Source organism: Ochotona curzoniae, unplaced genomic scaffold (genome assembly GCF_017591425.1).
Source record: "Ochotona curzoniae isolate NIBS_2020 unplaced genomic scaffold, NIBS_Ocur_1.0 patch120, whole genome shotgun sequence".
NCBI classification, from domain to species: Eukaryota; Metazoa; Chordata; class Mammalia; order Lagomorpha; family Ochotonidae; genus Ochotona; species Ochotona curzoniae.
The window spans coordinates 598574-611536 of NW_024466663.1; the positions used below are offsets into that span (position 1 = coordinate 598574).

Here is a 12963-nt window from a genome sequence, read left to right on the forward strand (position 1 = left end):
TAAAAATTTAAATTTTAAAACTAAAAAAGTTAGAAATAAAAGGCCAGTATCTAAATAAAAGTGGAGGAAATTTGGACACATGGAGAGAAATCAGAGGATCTGTTCATATCTGCAGATATGCAGAGAGGAGAGACAGGGAGGAAGATTTTCCCTCTACTGATTCACTCCCCAAGTGGCTGTAACAGCCAGGGCTGAGCCAATCCAAAGCCAGGAACCAAGAGCCAGGGGCAGGGTCCCAAGGTTTTAGGCCATCCTTGACTGCTTTCTCAGGCCACAAGCAGGGAGCTGGATGGGAAGTGAGGTGGCTGGTACAACCATATGGGATCAACGTGAGCAAGGGGAGTACTTTAACTATTAGGCTATTGTATTGGGTCCACAGAGACAGACTTTAAAGATGCCTTATGAAGTGGGTCATCTGAAAACCAAGAAACAGACCTTGCACTTGCAGCTGCTAGAATTCTGTAAAAAACAATATCCATTGTTGAAGTCAATCAATTTGCATTATTTTGTTATAGCAATACCATAGTATGAATACAGATTCCTAGAGAAGCTATTCTGACTTAACATTACTTCTGCTACTCACTGTATAGGAGTGTCCTTGGGAGAATTATTTAACTTTATGGGCCTCCCTTTTTCTTTGTAAAATGAAGATATAAATAGTTGTATCTTGTTCATCTGTTTCTTGTGAGCTTAGAAAGTGAATGTATTTACAAAGTGCTTAGAATTAAGAGCACATAAACATCTGTCAAAGGAATAGAAAATAAATACAATTTTGTTGCATTAATTGATCTTCCAGCTATGTGGAACATTTATCAAGTCAAATATCTGAGCCAGCTCAACTGAGATCGATGAAAGTTTTACTCAAATCAGTTTTGTGGTAGGAAGAGTCAAATTTTGTGCCCCTATTCAGGAATATTTCTTGGAGGCAGGGAGACTATACTCACCTGGAATCAAAATTGAAAAAAATGATTGCTCTTATATTTGCAACTCCTTGATTCAAGTTCTAATTTTGCTCTTTGCTGAAAGAGTGACATGGAATGACTTACTTGTCAGTCATATTTTCATTTAGCTACAGAAATGTTGTCCAGTTAGTTAAACTTTTAAGGTAATGGAACTCTATGCTACACTGCTCCGTTTTATATCCATACAAATAGTAAACATTTGAAAATACTTTATTTAACTGAATATTTTTGTCTAGTATGGCTCTAGAACAACCATCTAAGAACTGCTCTGAAAATTAAGTGAATACATTCTGTGTATCTTGATTACTGTATATTGATTATTGATCTATATTGATTATTAATAATAACTTTGATTATTAAAAGGAAGAGACAGGGACTGACACCTGGACAGTAAATGGTGTCTGTCATTGGCCACAAATAATTAGAATATCTGGTGCAGTTACCAGAATGCCATCTGCCTGTGAAATTCATATATTGATTAAATAAATTGGAAAATACCATAACTTCACATCCTGGGGTGTTTGAAGAGAGAATAAAGAAAATATTTGCAAATCCTGAAAATGTGGCCAGGAGTGATAAAAGGATGACAGGAATGTAAACAGACTTGATTTACCAGTCTTTCAAGTGCAATTTGTGATTTTGCTTGGCCACTCAGTGTGAGAAGACACGTGATTAATGTGTGTGGATTTAATAGATCGTTTCACACAGTTTCATATACTATTGATTTTAACATAAGTGTAGCATTGCGAATTTTTTAAATAAATGCTCTCCGTGTTTCATAACCTCAAAACAAACTATCAAAGTTAAATAAGGCAGTATTTAAAAATGAATAAATGAAATTCATCTTTATCACAAGAGATGGTTACTTTTTCCATTTTTTTTTTGCATTAACCTAAAATTAAATTATGGAATCTGGCTGCTTATCAGATACATACCAATTCTGTGAAATAAATAAGTCCTGTAACAACTGTGTTCCAACTCTTAACCTTTGCATACAAATTGAAATTTTATTGAGTTTATAATACAGTAACCACTTATTTTAATGTCAAGTTAAAATCAGAGTGAATGACTACTCAAAATATCCAGTTCTTTTTCAGTGAAATAGTGGCTCATGAATTGCAACAGTAACCAGAGTTTCATTTATAAAAATGCACTTTTTATACTAAGCCTGTATAATTTATGGATGCAGCTTTTATCCTTGTATGAGTTAAATTACAGACATTCTGATATGTGAGTTGAATATACTGTGAAACTTGACATCCAATTGAACTTTGTTCAATTTTATGGTGTCAGCCAATCACTCTATGAAATTGAAACCACCCCCAGTCATTTTTTGTGTTCTATTCTTCACTCACTATTTAGTATTTATTTTTTTGCTAGTGGATACATCTTTCATGACTTCTTTTAGACTCGATTTAAAGACTAATCTTGCTTAATGAATGAAAGTAGACCAGCTATTAAATTTTCCACCCATGCACACCCACATGTAGTTTTACTATGTGATGACTACCAACAGGCTTTATTTAAATGGACAAGCTATTTTTGTTTTACAAAATGCTATTATGGAGCTCATTTTGGGAGCATATTTCTGTTTACTTAAATAATAACAAGCTCAAATAGCATTTTAATGTTTTTGTTCTGGTCCATATCCATTTTTTTCCTTTTATCAAATTGGTCTTGCTGCATTTCTATGAATGAATTGACCGTTAGTTACAAGTGCTCTCTATTGCAATCATGGCATTTCACAACTTTGGGAAGTTTTGAATATGTATATTCAGGTTTTTAAAGTTTATAATCCTAGGTTCACATTTCTAGTTGAGAGCTCTCATGTGGGGTACAGGCTAAGCACAGAGAGATTTCTGTGCAGGTGTCTTAGACAAGTTGAACATCTCCGTAGTCAGTGTTGTTTTTGAAGAAGTCAAGAGAATAGTTATGGAATCAGGTAGAAGGGCTAAATGACCATTAGTGAGCCATAAGTCCATTCTTTTTAAAAATTATTTCTTCTTATTGGAAAGGCAGATTTAAAAGATACAGAAGGAAAGGGCTTTGTCTTCTGATTTACTCCCTAAGTGGCTGTAACAGCTGGAGCTGAGCTGGTCCAAAGCCAGGAGTCACGAGCTTCCTCTGGGCCTCCCATGTGGATGCAGGGCCCAAAGCTTTGAGCCGTCCTCCACTGTTTTCCCAGGTCACAAGCAGAATGGGAAGTGGAGCTGCTGGAAGACACATATGCCTGTTTGGGAACCTGGTGCATGCAAGGCAAGGATTTAGTGAATGAGCCACAATTGGCCCCCCAAAGTACATTCTACATGTTTCCCTCTTGTCGTCTTCCATCAGCTTGGCCACTTCTCACCCACAGTTTTTTACACACCACGAGAGAGAAATCTCATATAAAGATGTGGCTCATAAACCTATACAACACTCAAGTCCTCTGACAACTGCAAGTAGTCAGCAACTTGGAAACCCAGGTGAACTGATGAATAATTCCAGTTGACATGTGAAAGAAAGATTAAAGTAAAGACAGCCAGTGAACCCTAGTCTGACAATAGAAAATAGTCAAGGCCCTAGATGAACAGGAGAATGTCCCATTATTTGGATAAATGTGCAGTGTTCAGCTGTTTCATTTTAATTGAAAGAGACTCACCCAAACTAAGAAGGGTGATGATCTGCTTTCTTCACTCTACCAGCTCATATGTTTAATCTCAACCTAAAACACTGTCACAGAGACACCTACAATAATGTTTAGACAAATACCTGGGTACGCTGTAGCCCAGCATATTACAATTTTCTATCACACTTAAACATGCTACATGAAGATAATTTTTTTTTTTTTTAAAGATTTATTTTTATTATTTTCTCATTGGAAAGGCAGATATACAGAGAGGAGAGACAGAGAGGAAGATCTTCCATCCGATGATTCACTCCCCAAGTGAGCGCAACGGGCCGATACTATGCCGATCCGAAGCCAGGAGCCTCTTCCGGGTCTCCCACGCAGGTGCAGGGTCCCAAAGCCTTGGGCCGTCCTCGACTGCTTTCCCGGGCCACAGGCAGGGAGCTGGATGGGAAGCGGGGCTGCCGGGATAGAACCGGCGCCCATATGGGATCCCGGGCGTGCTAGGCGAGGACCTTAACCACTTGCGCCACCGCGCCGGGCCCGAAGATAATTTTTTAAAATGTATTTATTTTTATTGGAAAGGCAGATATACAGAGAGAAGGACAGACAGAGAGGAAGATCTTCCGTCTAATGGTTTACTCTTCAAGCGGGTGCAATGGCTGGAGCTGTGCCAATCTGAAGCCAGGAGCCAGCAGTTCTTCTGGGTCTCCCACGCAGGTGCAGGGTCTCAAAGCTCTGGGCTGTCCTCGACTGCTTTCCCAGGCCACAAGCAGGGAGCTGGATGGGATGCAGGGCTGCTGGGATTAGAACCAGTGCCCATAAGGGATCCCAGCGCATTTAAGGTGAGGACTTTTAAACACTACTCCATCGTGCTGGGCCCATGAAGATAATTTTTTAAATTTCTCTGTAGCCCCAAAGAAGACTTGTGCAGTCTAAAATTACAAATCTAGAAGAGACAAGGTCAGAAGAATTTACAGTGACTGAGTCCCTTTTGTAATTAGTCAGAGCTCAACACTCTTCTTTGCCATTAGTCTGTATCGGACATTATTCCAAATTACTGAAAGTTGGCAAAATGAATTGAAATGAAACCTTTCATCCAGTAAGTCAGTATGCTCATATGGAACACTGACCGTAAACAAGAATCTGTAGTAAGACCAACGGATGACTGTTATGTATCTCTGCTACTCAAAGGCTGTGAACACATTTACACTATATTGGAATTTCTTGCTTGGATATGTATAATCAACAGGCTTTAAAGTTAGATTTTTTTAAATGTAGAATCTAAAATCCCTCCTAGTTATGCATGTATTTGTCTCAGTGGCTTTTTTTTTTTCAGTATAACCTTTTTCCAAGCAATGTTTTACACAGAATTTAAAAAGTCACAATAGAAGCTAGTGGGCTGATAGAGGAAGGGAAAGGGATGCTTGTCCATTTAGTTGATATAATTTCTAACATATCCTTTCCAGTTTCAGAAGCCAACACAGCTTCATAAGCAAAACATAACTGTTAAAACCCATTTATCTAGAGACCAATGTTGTAGCATATTGAATCAAGCTGTTATCGGTAATATCAGCAGTCCAAGCTTCTCCACCTTTAATCCAGCTTCCTGCTCATGTGCCTGAGTAAGCAATGAAACTTGGCCCCCATAACCAGGTGGGAATCTTACAAGAACCTCTTAAGTCCTGGCTTCAGCCTAGCCCAACCCATGTGGTCATGAGGGGCAAGAACCAGCAGCTGAAAGATCTATGTCGCTCTCTCTCTGTGTAACTATGCCTTTCAAATACATAAGTAATTTTTTTTAAAAAAATCATTTATTTAAAAATGTTTTGGTGTTGTATGTGCTGTATATGAAAAATTAAACTCAGCTTTTTCTTCCAGTACTTCCATGACTCATTCGATGTTCAATTATTTGTCTCCTCTCTTCAAAAACAGTTGTCCTGTTTCTTAATCTCATTCACTGGATTGATTTTCAAATATGTCATATAAATAGGAGACTGTTCCACATTATGATTGATTCAGAAAAGCATAAAAACCTGGAGGAACTTGGAATTTTACTGAAACAAAAACCATGTGAGGCCTGCTTTATTGGTTAAGGCTAAGCTTGAGCAATTGGCATCCACAGGAGCACCAGTTTGAGATTAGGCTGCTCTATTCATGATCCAGCTCCCTGCTAAATCTCCTGGAAAAACAGAAGCAGGTGCCACCTACGCTGGGGATCTGGATGGAGGACAGATTCCTGGTTTGACTTAGCCCAGCCCTGGTCTTTGTGTCCATTTGGGAAGTGAACTCAAGATGAAAGATGTCTTTCCTTTTCTGCTTCTCTGCCTACTCCTTTCCCCATCCCGACTTATTCTGTTTTTGAAATTAGTATTTTAAAAAGACAAGCATCCTGTGTTATAGGCAGGCTAAATAGCAATAATTCCAAAAATAAAATATGTAAATCTAGAGTTTCATGTAAATATTTATTATCAAAAATATTCTACTTTGAAGCATTTAGCCTAACCTAAGATGCTGGAAAAGGATCCTATGACCCCCCCATGAGGGTACCTGGATTCAGTGACAGCCTTCACTGCCTGAATGCAGCTTCCTATAAATGTTGACCCTGGGAAACAGATTATTATCACGGAGTATTTTGTTTCATGTCACCTGCTTTGAAGACCCTGCCTGAGTTCTTGGCATTGGTCCAGCCTTAGTCTCAGTCGCTGGGCATCTGGAATGAGTCTGCCCATTTGCTCCCCACTCTCTCCTTTTCCCCTCCTTTCTCCCTCCCAGTTTCACCTTTTCTTTATGCCACTCTGTTATTGCATTTCAAATGAACAATTTTAAATAAAAAAGAGTGTCATAATTTACAGTTGAAAGCTATGTATTTCTCAAACAGGCCACAGCAGTAGTTTCAGAGAATTCCTTTGCATAATTCCTGTTTTATTTTTGTAGATAGCAAAGGGAAACAAAACAGATGGCAGTGACAAAAAGTGCTGTATGTTAGGAGACGTACTGATGTTTTAATATACAGTGTATTCTTTCAAACTCCTGTTTGTCTGTTGCACTCTTTGAGAATTCGGATAATTTAGAAGAAGGTTAGGATATTTGTTTTAAATGCAAAAATCTAAGGGAGTCGACAATGAGTTAATGAGATTATATGTGTTTACCAGGGCAGTGTTTTATTTAAGTCTTACATAGCAGCAACTGAAATATAGAGCTTTTGAAAGGAAAAACTCTTTTGTGAGTGAAGAGAGATTTTTTTTTTTCAAGCACGGTTAGCAATATTTTTAACCAACATATTCTCTATGAATTAAAAATGTAATGACATATTACAAACCCAGTGTTCATTGATTTGGAAAGCTTACTGAAAATATGTTCAGGCCTCTGTGGCACAGATATCCCATATGGGAGCCAGCTCCTGTCCCAGCTGCTCCATTTCCAATCTGACTCCCTGCTATGACCTGGAAAAGCAGCAATGGATTGCCCAAATTCTAGGGCCACTCTACCCATTGGGAGACCTGAAAGGAACTTCTGACTCCAAACTTGATGTTGCCCTCAGCTCTAGCCCTTGCAGCCATTTGAGGAGTGAGTCAGCAGATGGAAGATCTCTAAGTGTCTCCTTTTTATATAACTCTGCCTTTCCAACAATAGATAAATACATATACACATACATAAGTTGTTTAAAGAATGTCACTATGCAGCTGATAGCATTCTTGCTAGGTGCCTGCTTTAAATAGTGAAGCAACACATGGAGACTGAACCACAGGTCTTTGGTGTCATTTGAATCTTATCATTTGAATTCCAGTATTAATGCCCTAGAACATGTATTTAAAAGTATTAGTTGCAATACAAAAATAGGTGTTCCAATCAAACTAAAATACTCAGATTTTTTTAAATCCAGAAATATAACTTTGTTCATATGAATAGAAAAATTACATACATAGTTCTGAAAATCAAGATCCCACATTTTACATCTCACTCCTTAATATCAATCAAACATACACGTTTTTGTTTGTGTTTTTCTTATTTTGTGTTTCTTTCTACAGTGAAGAAGTAACAGAAAAGTAGACATGGCTATTTTATCTTAGAAGATTTTTGGTATTCTACTGATTCTGAAACTAAATGATTTTAGTTAGATTTCTCCATATGTTTAACAAGAGATTTCATATTTTTTCTAATCTTCTTTATGGCTGTGACATCTCTAAGATTATGATTTTTATGACAAAAGTATATATTCTTGAATAATATATCTTAAGAAGGAAAAAAAGAAACGCAAATACCATGCAGGTGTAGTAGGTGCGATCTGGCATTTTCCTGGGGAATGCAACACTGAGGATGACGATACAAAGGCACCTTGTGACTGGAGACATTGCAAACTGAATATTGATTCAGTCCCACTGTATGTTATGGCATGATGTGTTTTTATATGAGAACGATACAGTTGAAACTGAATTCATATGTTTGTAAGAGACAGTCCTGTTTTACCCATCTTGTCATACTACTGATAATTCTATGTCAGCTCACATTTATAACTACATACAAGTTCTCCTGTGCCTAACTCACATTGGAGGAGATAACTTAAACTGGTAGGAAGATATGTTAGCCTGATGGTTTGTGTAGACTTAGTATCAACAGTGAAGGAAATTCATCATCCTTCTGGCAAATCTGCTGTTTGTACATTGTCCTTTACATTTGTGGGGAAAAAGATGCTGTGAGGTCCAGATACACTCAGAAACAGGGCATTGGAAGGGTTGATGGCCTTATGCAACTGGAAGAAAATAGAAGAAAAATGGTATACAAGGGACGTGGACACTAGATACATGAAAAATCCTGCAGTAGCGAGGATAAAACATCTTTATGTTTCAATGGCTTTTTAGTGTAGACACCACAAAGGAAACTCATGTACCAGGTGTTTATTTTTCCTGTCCAATGGATGTTAGCCAACCTCCTTTGCAGTCTACCCATGAGTTTGTACAGTGGACTCCCAAGAGAATAAACCTGATGACAGAAACAGAGATGTGGAATGGATCCAAGCATGTGGCACCCATTTCCAAGGCAACATAACTACTATCACTATAAACTGTTAGTTGCAAACACAGATTGATAATAACCACTAGTTTGGTCCCATTGCTCCATGGTTCCTTAGAGACAAAACAGATGTTTGGTGAAAGCTTAATTGACAAGCCAAATTAAGTTGGAGCATGTCCACATTGGAAGGAAACATAATTTTTCTTAAGTGGGTGAATTATAGTCTGAAAATGTGTTTTCTTTTGCCCTCCCAGTGCCATTGTTGGAACTTACATCTGATGGCTTCCAGATGCATCAATCAATAGGATGTTGCTTACTTAACGCTGCTGTTACCTAGAGACATGTTTTGTTACATTAAAGAAAGTGTGATAATGTTTAGGATGTTCAGAATCATTACTTACATCCTCACGCAAAAGCTGCAGATCTGATAGAAAAGTGGAATAACATCAATCATAAAAAGCTCAGCTACAGCTCCAATATGGAAGAAAATACTGAATATTTGGGTCCCTGTCCTTCAGGGTGAACCTGCTAAATCTGTAGCTGATACAGGCTGTTGCATTCTTCATGGCTAGAATTTTCCATCTGTTTCTCATTGAATATATGTATTCCGCATGGCAGTCAAGTAGCAAAAATGGTAACATAGTTCTGAATCATCTTTTACAGATAGAACTAGTGCTACAGAATCTGAGCAAAAAGATTATGTCTGGAGATTCAGAGATATCCCATGCACAGATGTAGATGGGCAATTATAGCAAGCAAGAATCTAAAAGCAAAGAAAGAACTTATTCTCTCAGGCAGCAATTGACAGTTAAATGCTGGCAGAGTGTATGGAAAATCAGAAAGTGAGTGATACTGGAGATTGTTGATGAATTTCTCATAAGAATCAACTGGAACATTGAACACTGTAGTTGAGTTTGTTACCTCTTTTTCAGACTTCAGAAGTTTATAACTGGTAATTGGCTTAAAGGATTTTATTGGGCTGCACTTGGGAAAATATAATCATTTTGTTTTTATAAGTTATTGAGCTGTAAGTAATTGATGCAAGTACATCTCAGTTATGCAAGTGATTGCATATTTTGGCTCAGTTGGTACAACGAAAAAATATCTACCAAACCTTGGTCATTTGGTTAGTAGGGAGCTCTGTCTATTGCCACTGTCAGCACAGACTTACCATTAACTGTAACATTGTCCATTATGGTGAAAACTTGACTTTTGTCTTCAGTAGCACCTACCAAGGGAGCTGCCTCACTGGGTCTGAACCTCATCTCTTTTCAGAGCAGAGCCAACAATGTTGCCAGCTCCTGTGTTCTTCCCTTCTGGCACTGGCAGGAACATATTTTATAGTTGAGTGCAGGGAGTTACTTTCACACAGGATGAATTGTTACCAATGAAATATAGAATCTAGTAAGGAACTGATATGCCAATCTCTCCATCTAACAAACTATCTCAAGCTACAGGGTTTTCCAATAATTTTCCTGGCATTTTCAACATAACCAAGAAACTAGTCCTGTTCCCTTCTGAAGTTCTGAATCGGTAATGTACCACCTGTGTGTGCTCTCTCATTTTCCCTCCATCGGTTTTTCTTTTATCTCCTTGTGGTTATTGACCTGGCATTGCCCGATCCTTGGTCTTTCTTTTTAGAGAAACTGTACTGAGATATAAACAAGATTTTCAAGTGTGGAAGTTTTTGTTCAAATGAATGAATTAAATTGCAATAAAGCAAATATAACTCTAGAGTTCCTGATTAAAAAAATAACTGATTTTTGTACCCAGTATCCTTATTTAATATAATGATTGCAACATCTTGAGCCATTCTCTACTGCTTTCCCAAGCCATAAGCAGAGCTGGCTCAGAAGTGGAGCAGCTAGGATACGTACTAGCATCGGTATGGGATGCTAGCACTTCAGGCTGAGAACTAACTTGCTATGCCACCACTCTGGCACTATTAACTTTTTACCGATTCAAAGAAACATTATATTGGTTGTTAGTCTCTCTGAATTTTTACTTTTTCAGTGGAATTTTTTTTTTTAACAAACAGGGTTATCTGTGTAATTCTCTGCATAAAAGGTGGTACCTTGAATATTACAATGCATTTTAACTCCTCATATATTATTCCAGGTCTTTTCCTGAAGAGTGCTAAACTATTCTGACCATTATTTTTCCAATCATCTCTTAAGGGAGATATACTGACATACAGTCCCATCTCTATATCCTACAGTAAAGTCAGGGGGCACTCTACCACCCTTTCTTGTTTGTCTCACCATGCCCCTTTCAATTATTCTTTCTGATGAGGATTTAAAGACGTAAACCCATTTTCAGTTGTAACACAATGGTGACTCTATTGGCTTAAAACAGGTATCTTCAAATAATATCTTCATTATAACTGAATTCTGGAAAACTTACATACTGGTTTTTCGCTTGTATCATCTAGTTCAGATGTAATCTGATTTCCCAGCTCTGCTAGAGTTAGAGAACTAAAGCTCTTGGAATGATTTGTTGGTTTTTGTCTTTGCCGTTCATCTTGACTTTGACTATCCTGTAATTTGAGTGCAACTAGAGAATCAACTAGAGAACTGAACTTCCCATTTCTTCAGTGTGTTGTCTACTTTCCTCTTGTCTTTCCTCTTGTCATCCACTGATCAATCATGTCCTTTCCTGTGAAGGTTGTGTGAAGAAAGCTAATCTTTGGAAAAGTTTAGAATGTAACTAATGTTCACAAAAATTAGAAAGAGCTCAGAGAAAAGATGCAGTAGTAATATGTTCTATTCCATTAAATCAAAGAAGATGACCACAAACACTGGGAGAGATGATAACTTGCAATGAAAGAATCATGACTGGATTTGAACATAATACTGCAACAAGATGGAGGAATCCACCATGGGGCAAGGGCATGGGGAGTGGTTGGGGGGATCCCAGAGCCTATGAAACTGTGTCATAAAATGAAATGAAATTGCTGTTTTCACAAAAAAAATTAAAGTTAGCCAGTAATTTATAAACTTTATATTAAAAGTTTTGTGTTGCTTTTCAAGTGTTTTATGTCCTGTCTTATTGAAATTTTTGGCAAGGAAATTTATTATTATTATTATTTTGCTTTTTGTTAATGTTTGTATGTGTGATTTATGCTTGTATTTTTTCATTGTGTTTTATGCTGTTGTTCATCTTAAGCTAATAAGCTTATAGAACTTTCCAGAGATGGATTTTGAAAATCATGATTAAGGATTATGTATCCAAGAATTAAGATAAAAATTAACTTTGCCTTTTTATTTCTTAACAGAAACCAGGAGCTAAAAGAACTTGGTGAACTTTCTCCACACTGGGACAATCTACGGAAAAATGTCCTGACTCACTGTGATCAAATGGTGAACATGTATCAAGACATTTTGACAGAACTCAACCGGGAAACAGGTGTGAATGCAGATTTTTGTCTCACTCAAACTAGATTGCATTTTCTGTGTGTTATGTGAAAGAGCAATAACAAACATTATGGGTATGTACATGAGACAGCCAAAGATGGGGGAATTAAAACTGAGTTTTGACTGTATCATGTTGGCACCTAAAACAGGGAGTTGAACATTCTTCTGCTCTATCTAATGGGATAAGAATAACTCAGGCAAGTAAAACTAATTTGCGAGAAGAGAAGCAACTTGTGGGATATGTTTTTCTTTAAATTTCTTCTATCATTTTTCTGTCAGACACTTCAACATGCACAGATACATTCAAACATACCCACAAAAATGATCATTTATTTGTTTATTTGGTGGTAATATTTAATTTTTTCCACCTAGGGTCTTCTTTCAAATCAAGCAGCAGTAAAGGAGAGAAAACATTAGAATTTGTTCCTGTAAATCTGCATTTGCAAAGAATGCATGTACACAGCCCTCACCTGAAAGGTATGTATTACTCTTTTTAGATTGGTAAATTTGTGTGTATTTTTAAAAATATAATGACAGCTGCAGACTGTAAAAGCTCATTAGTGATGTAAAAATGAAGCAATTAAGGCTGGTAGTGACACTACATACTATCAAAAAGACTATTCTTTTTTGTTGCTGTATTTCTGGATTGTCACATGTGTGAACAAGGCACCGGAAATTAGTTGTAGATTCAAATGAGCATCAGATCCTTAATTAGTAATGACTAGTAGTTAACATCTGTACCCTTATTTGAGTTAGGAGAAAGTACAGAAAATAATTTGTTCTTTTTTTTTCTATCTATTTTGAGAAACCCCAAATCCTATATGTTAATATTTGCTAAATCTCTGCCTTAGCAGGGACACAATAACCATCTCTTTCTTATGGAAACAGAAAAGGATAAAATGTTTACTGGGTAAATGGAGGCAGAATATTTTCCTGTATTTTGTTATCAGGAACATTTATCAAGGCA

The 12963-nt window shown here is 37.2% G+C and overlaps 1 protein-coding gene across 5 annotated transcripts in view; it reads left to right on the forward strand.

Moving 5' to 3' along the window:
- The window catches only part of LOC121166309 (inositol polyphosphate 4-phosphatase type II-like), a 329961-nt gene that overhangs the window by 196971 nt on the left and 120027 nt on the right, over positions 1 to 12963 (forward strand). For all 5 annotated transcript variants that reach the window (XM_040995445.1, XM_040995448.1, XM_040995446.1 and 2 more), the window contains 2 exons: positions 11858 to 11988; positions 12369 to 12473. In XM_040995445.1, the coding sequence (XP_040851379.1) occupies positions 11858 to 11988; positions 12369 to 12473 (236 nt within the window). The remainder of the gene's footprint in view (positions 1 to 11857; positions 11989 to 12368; positions 12474 to 12963) is intronic.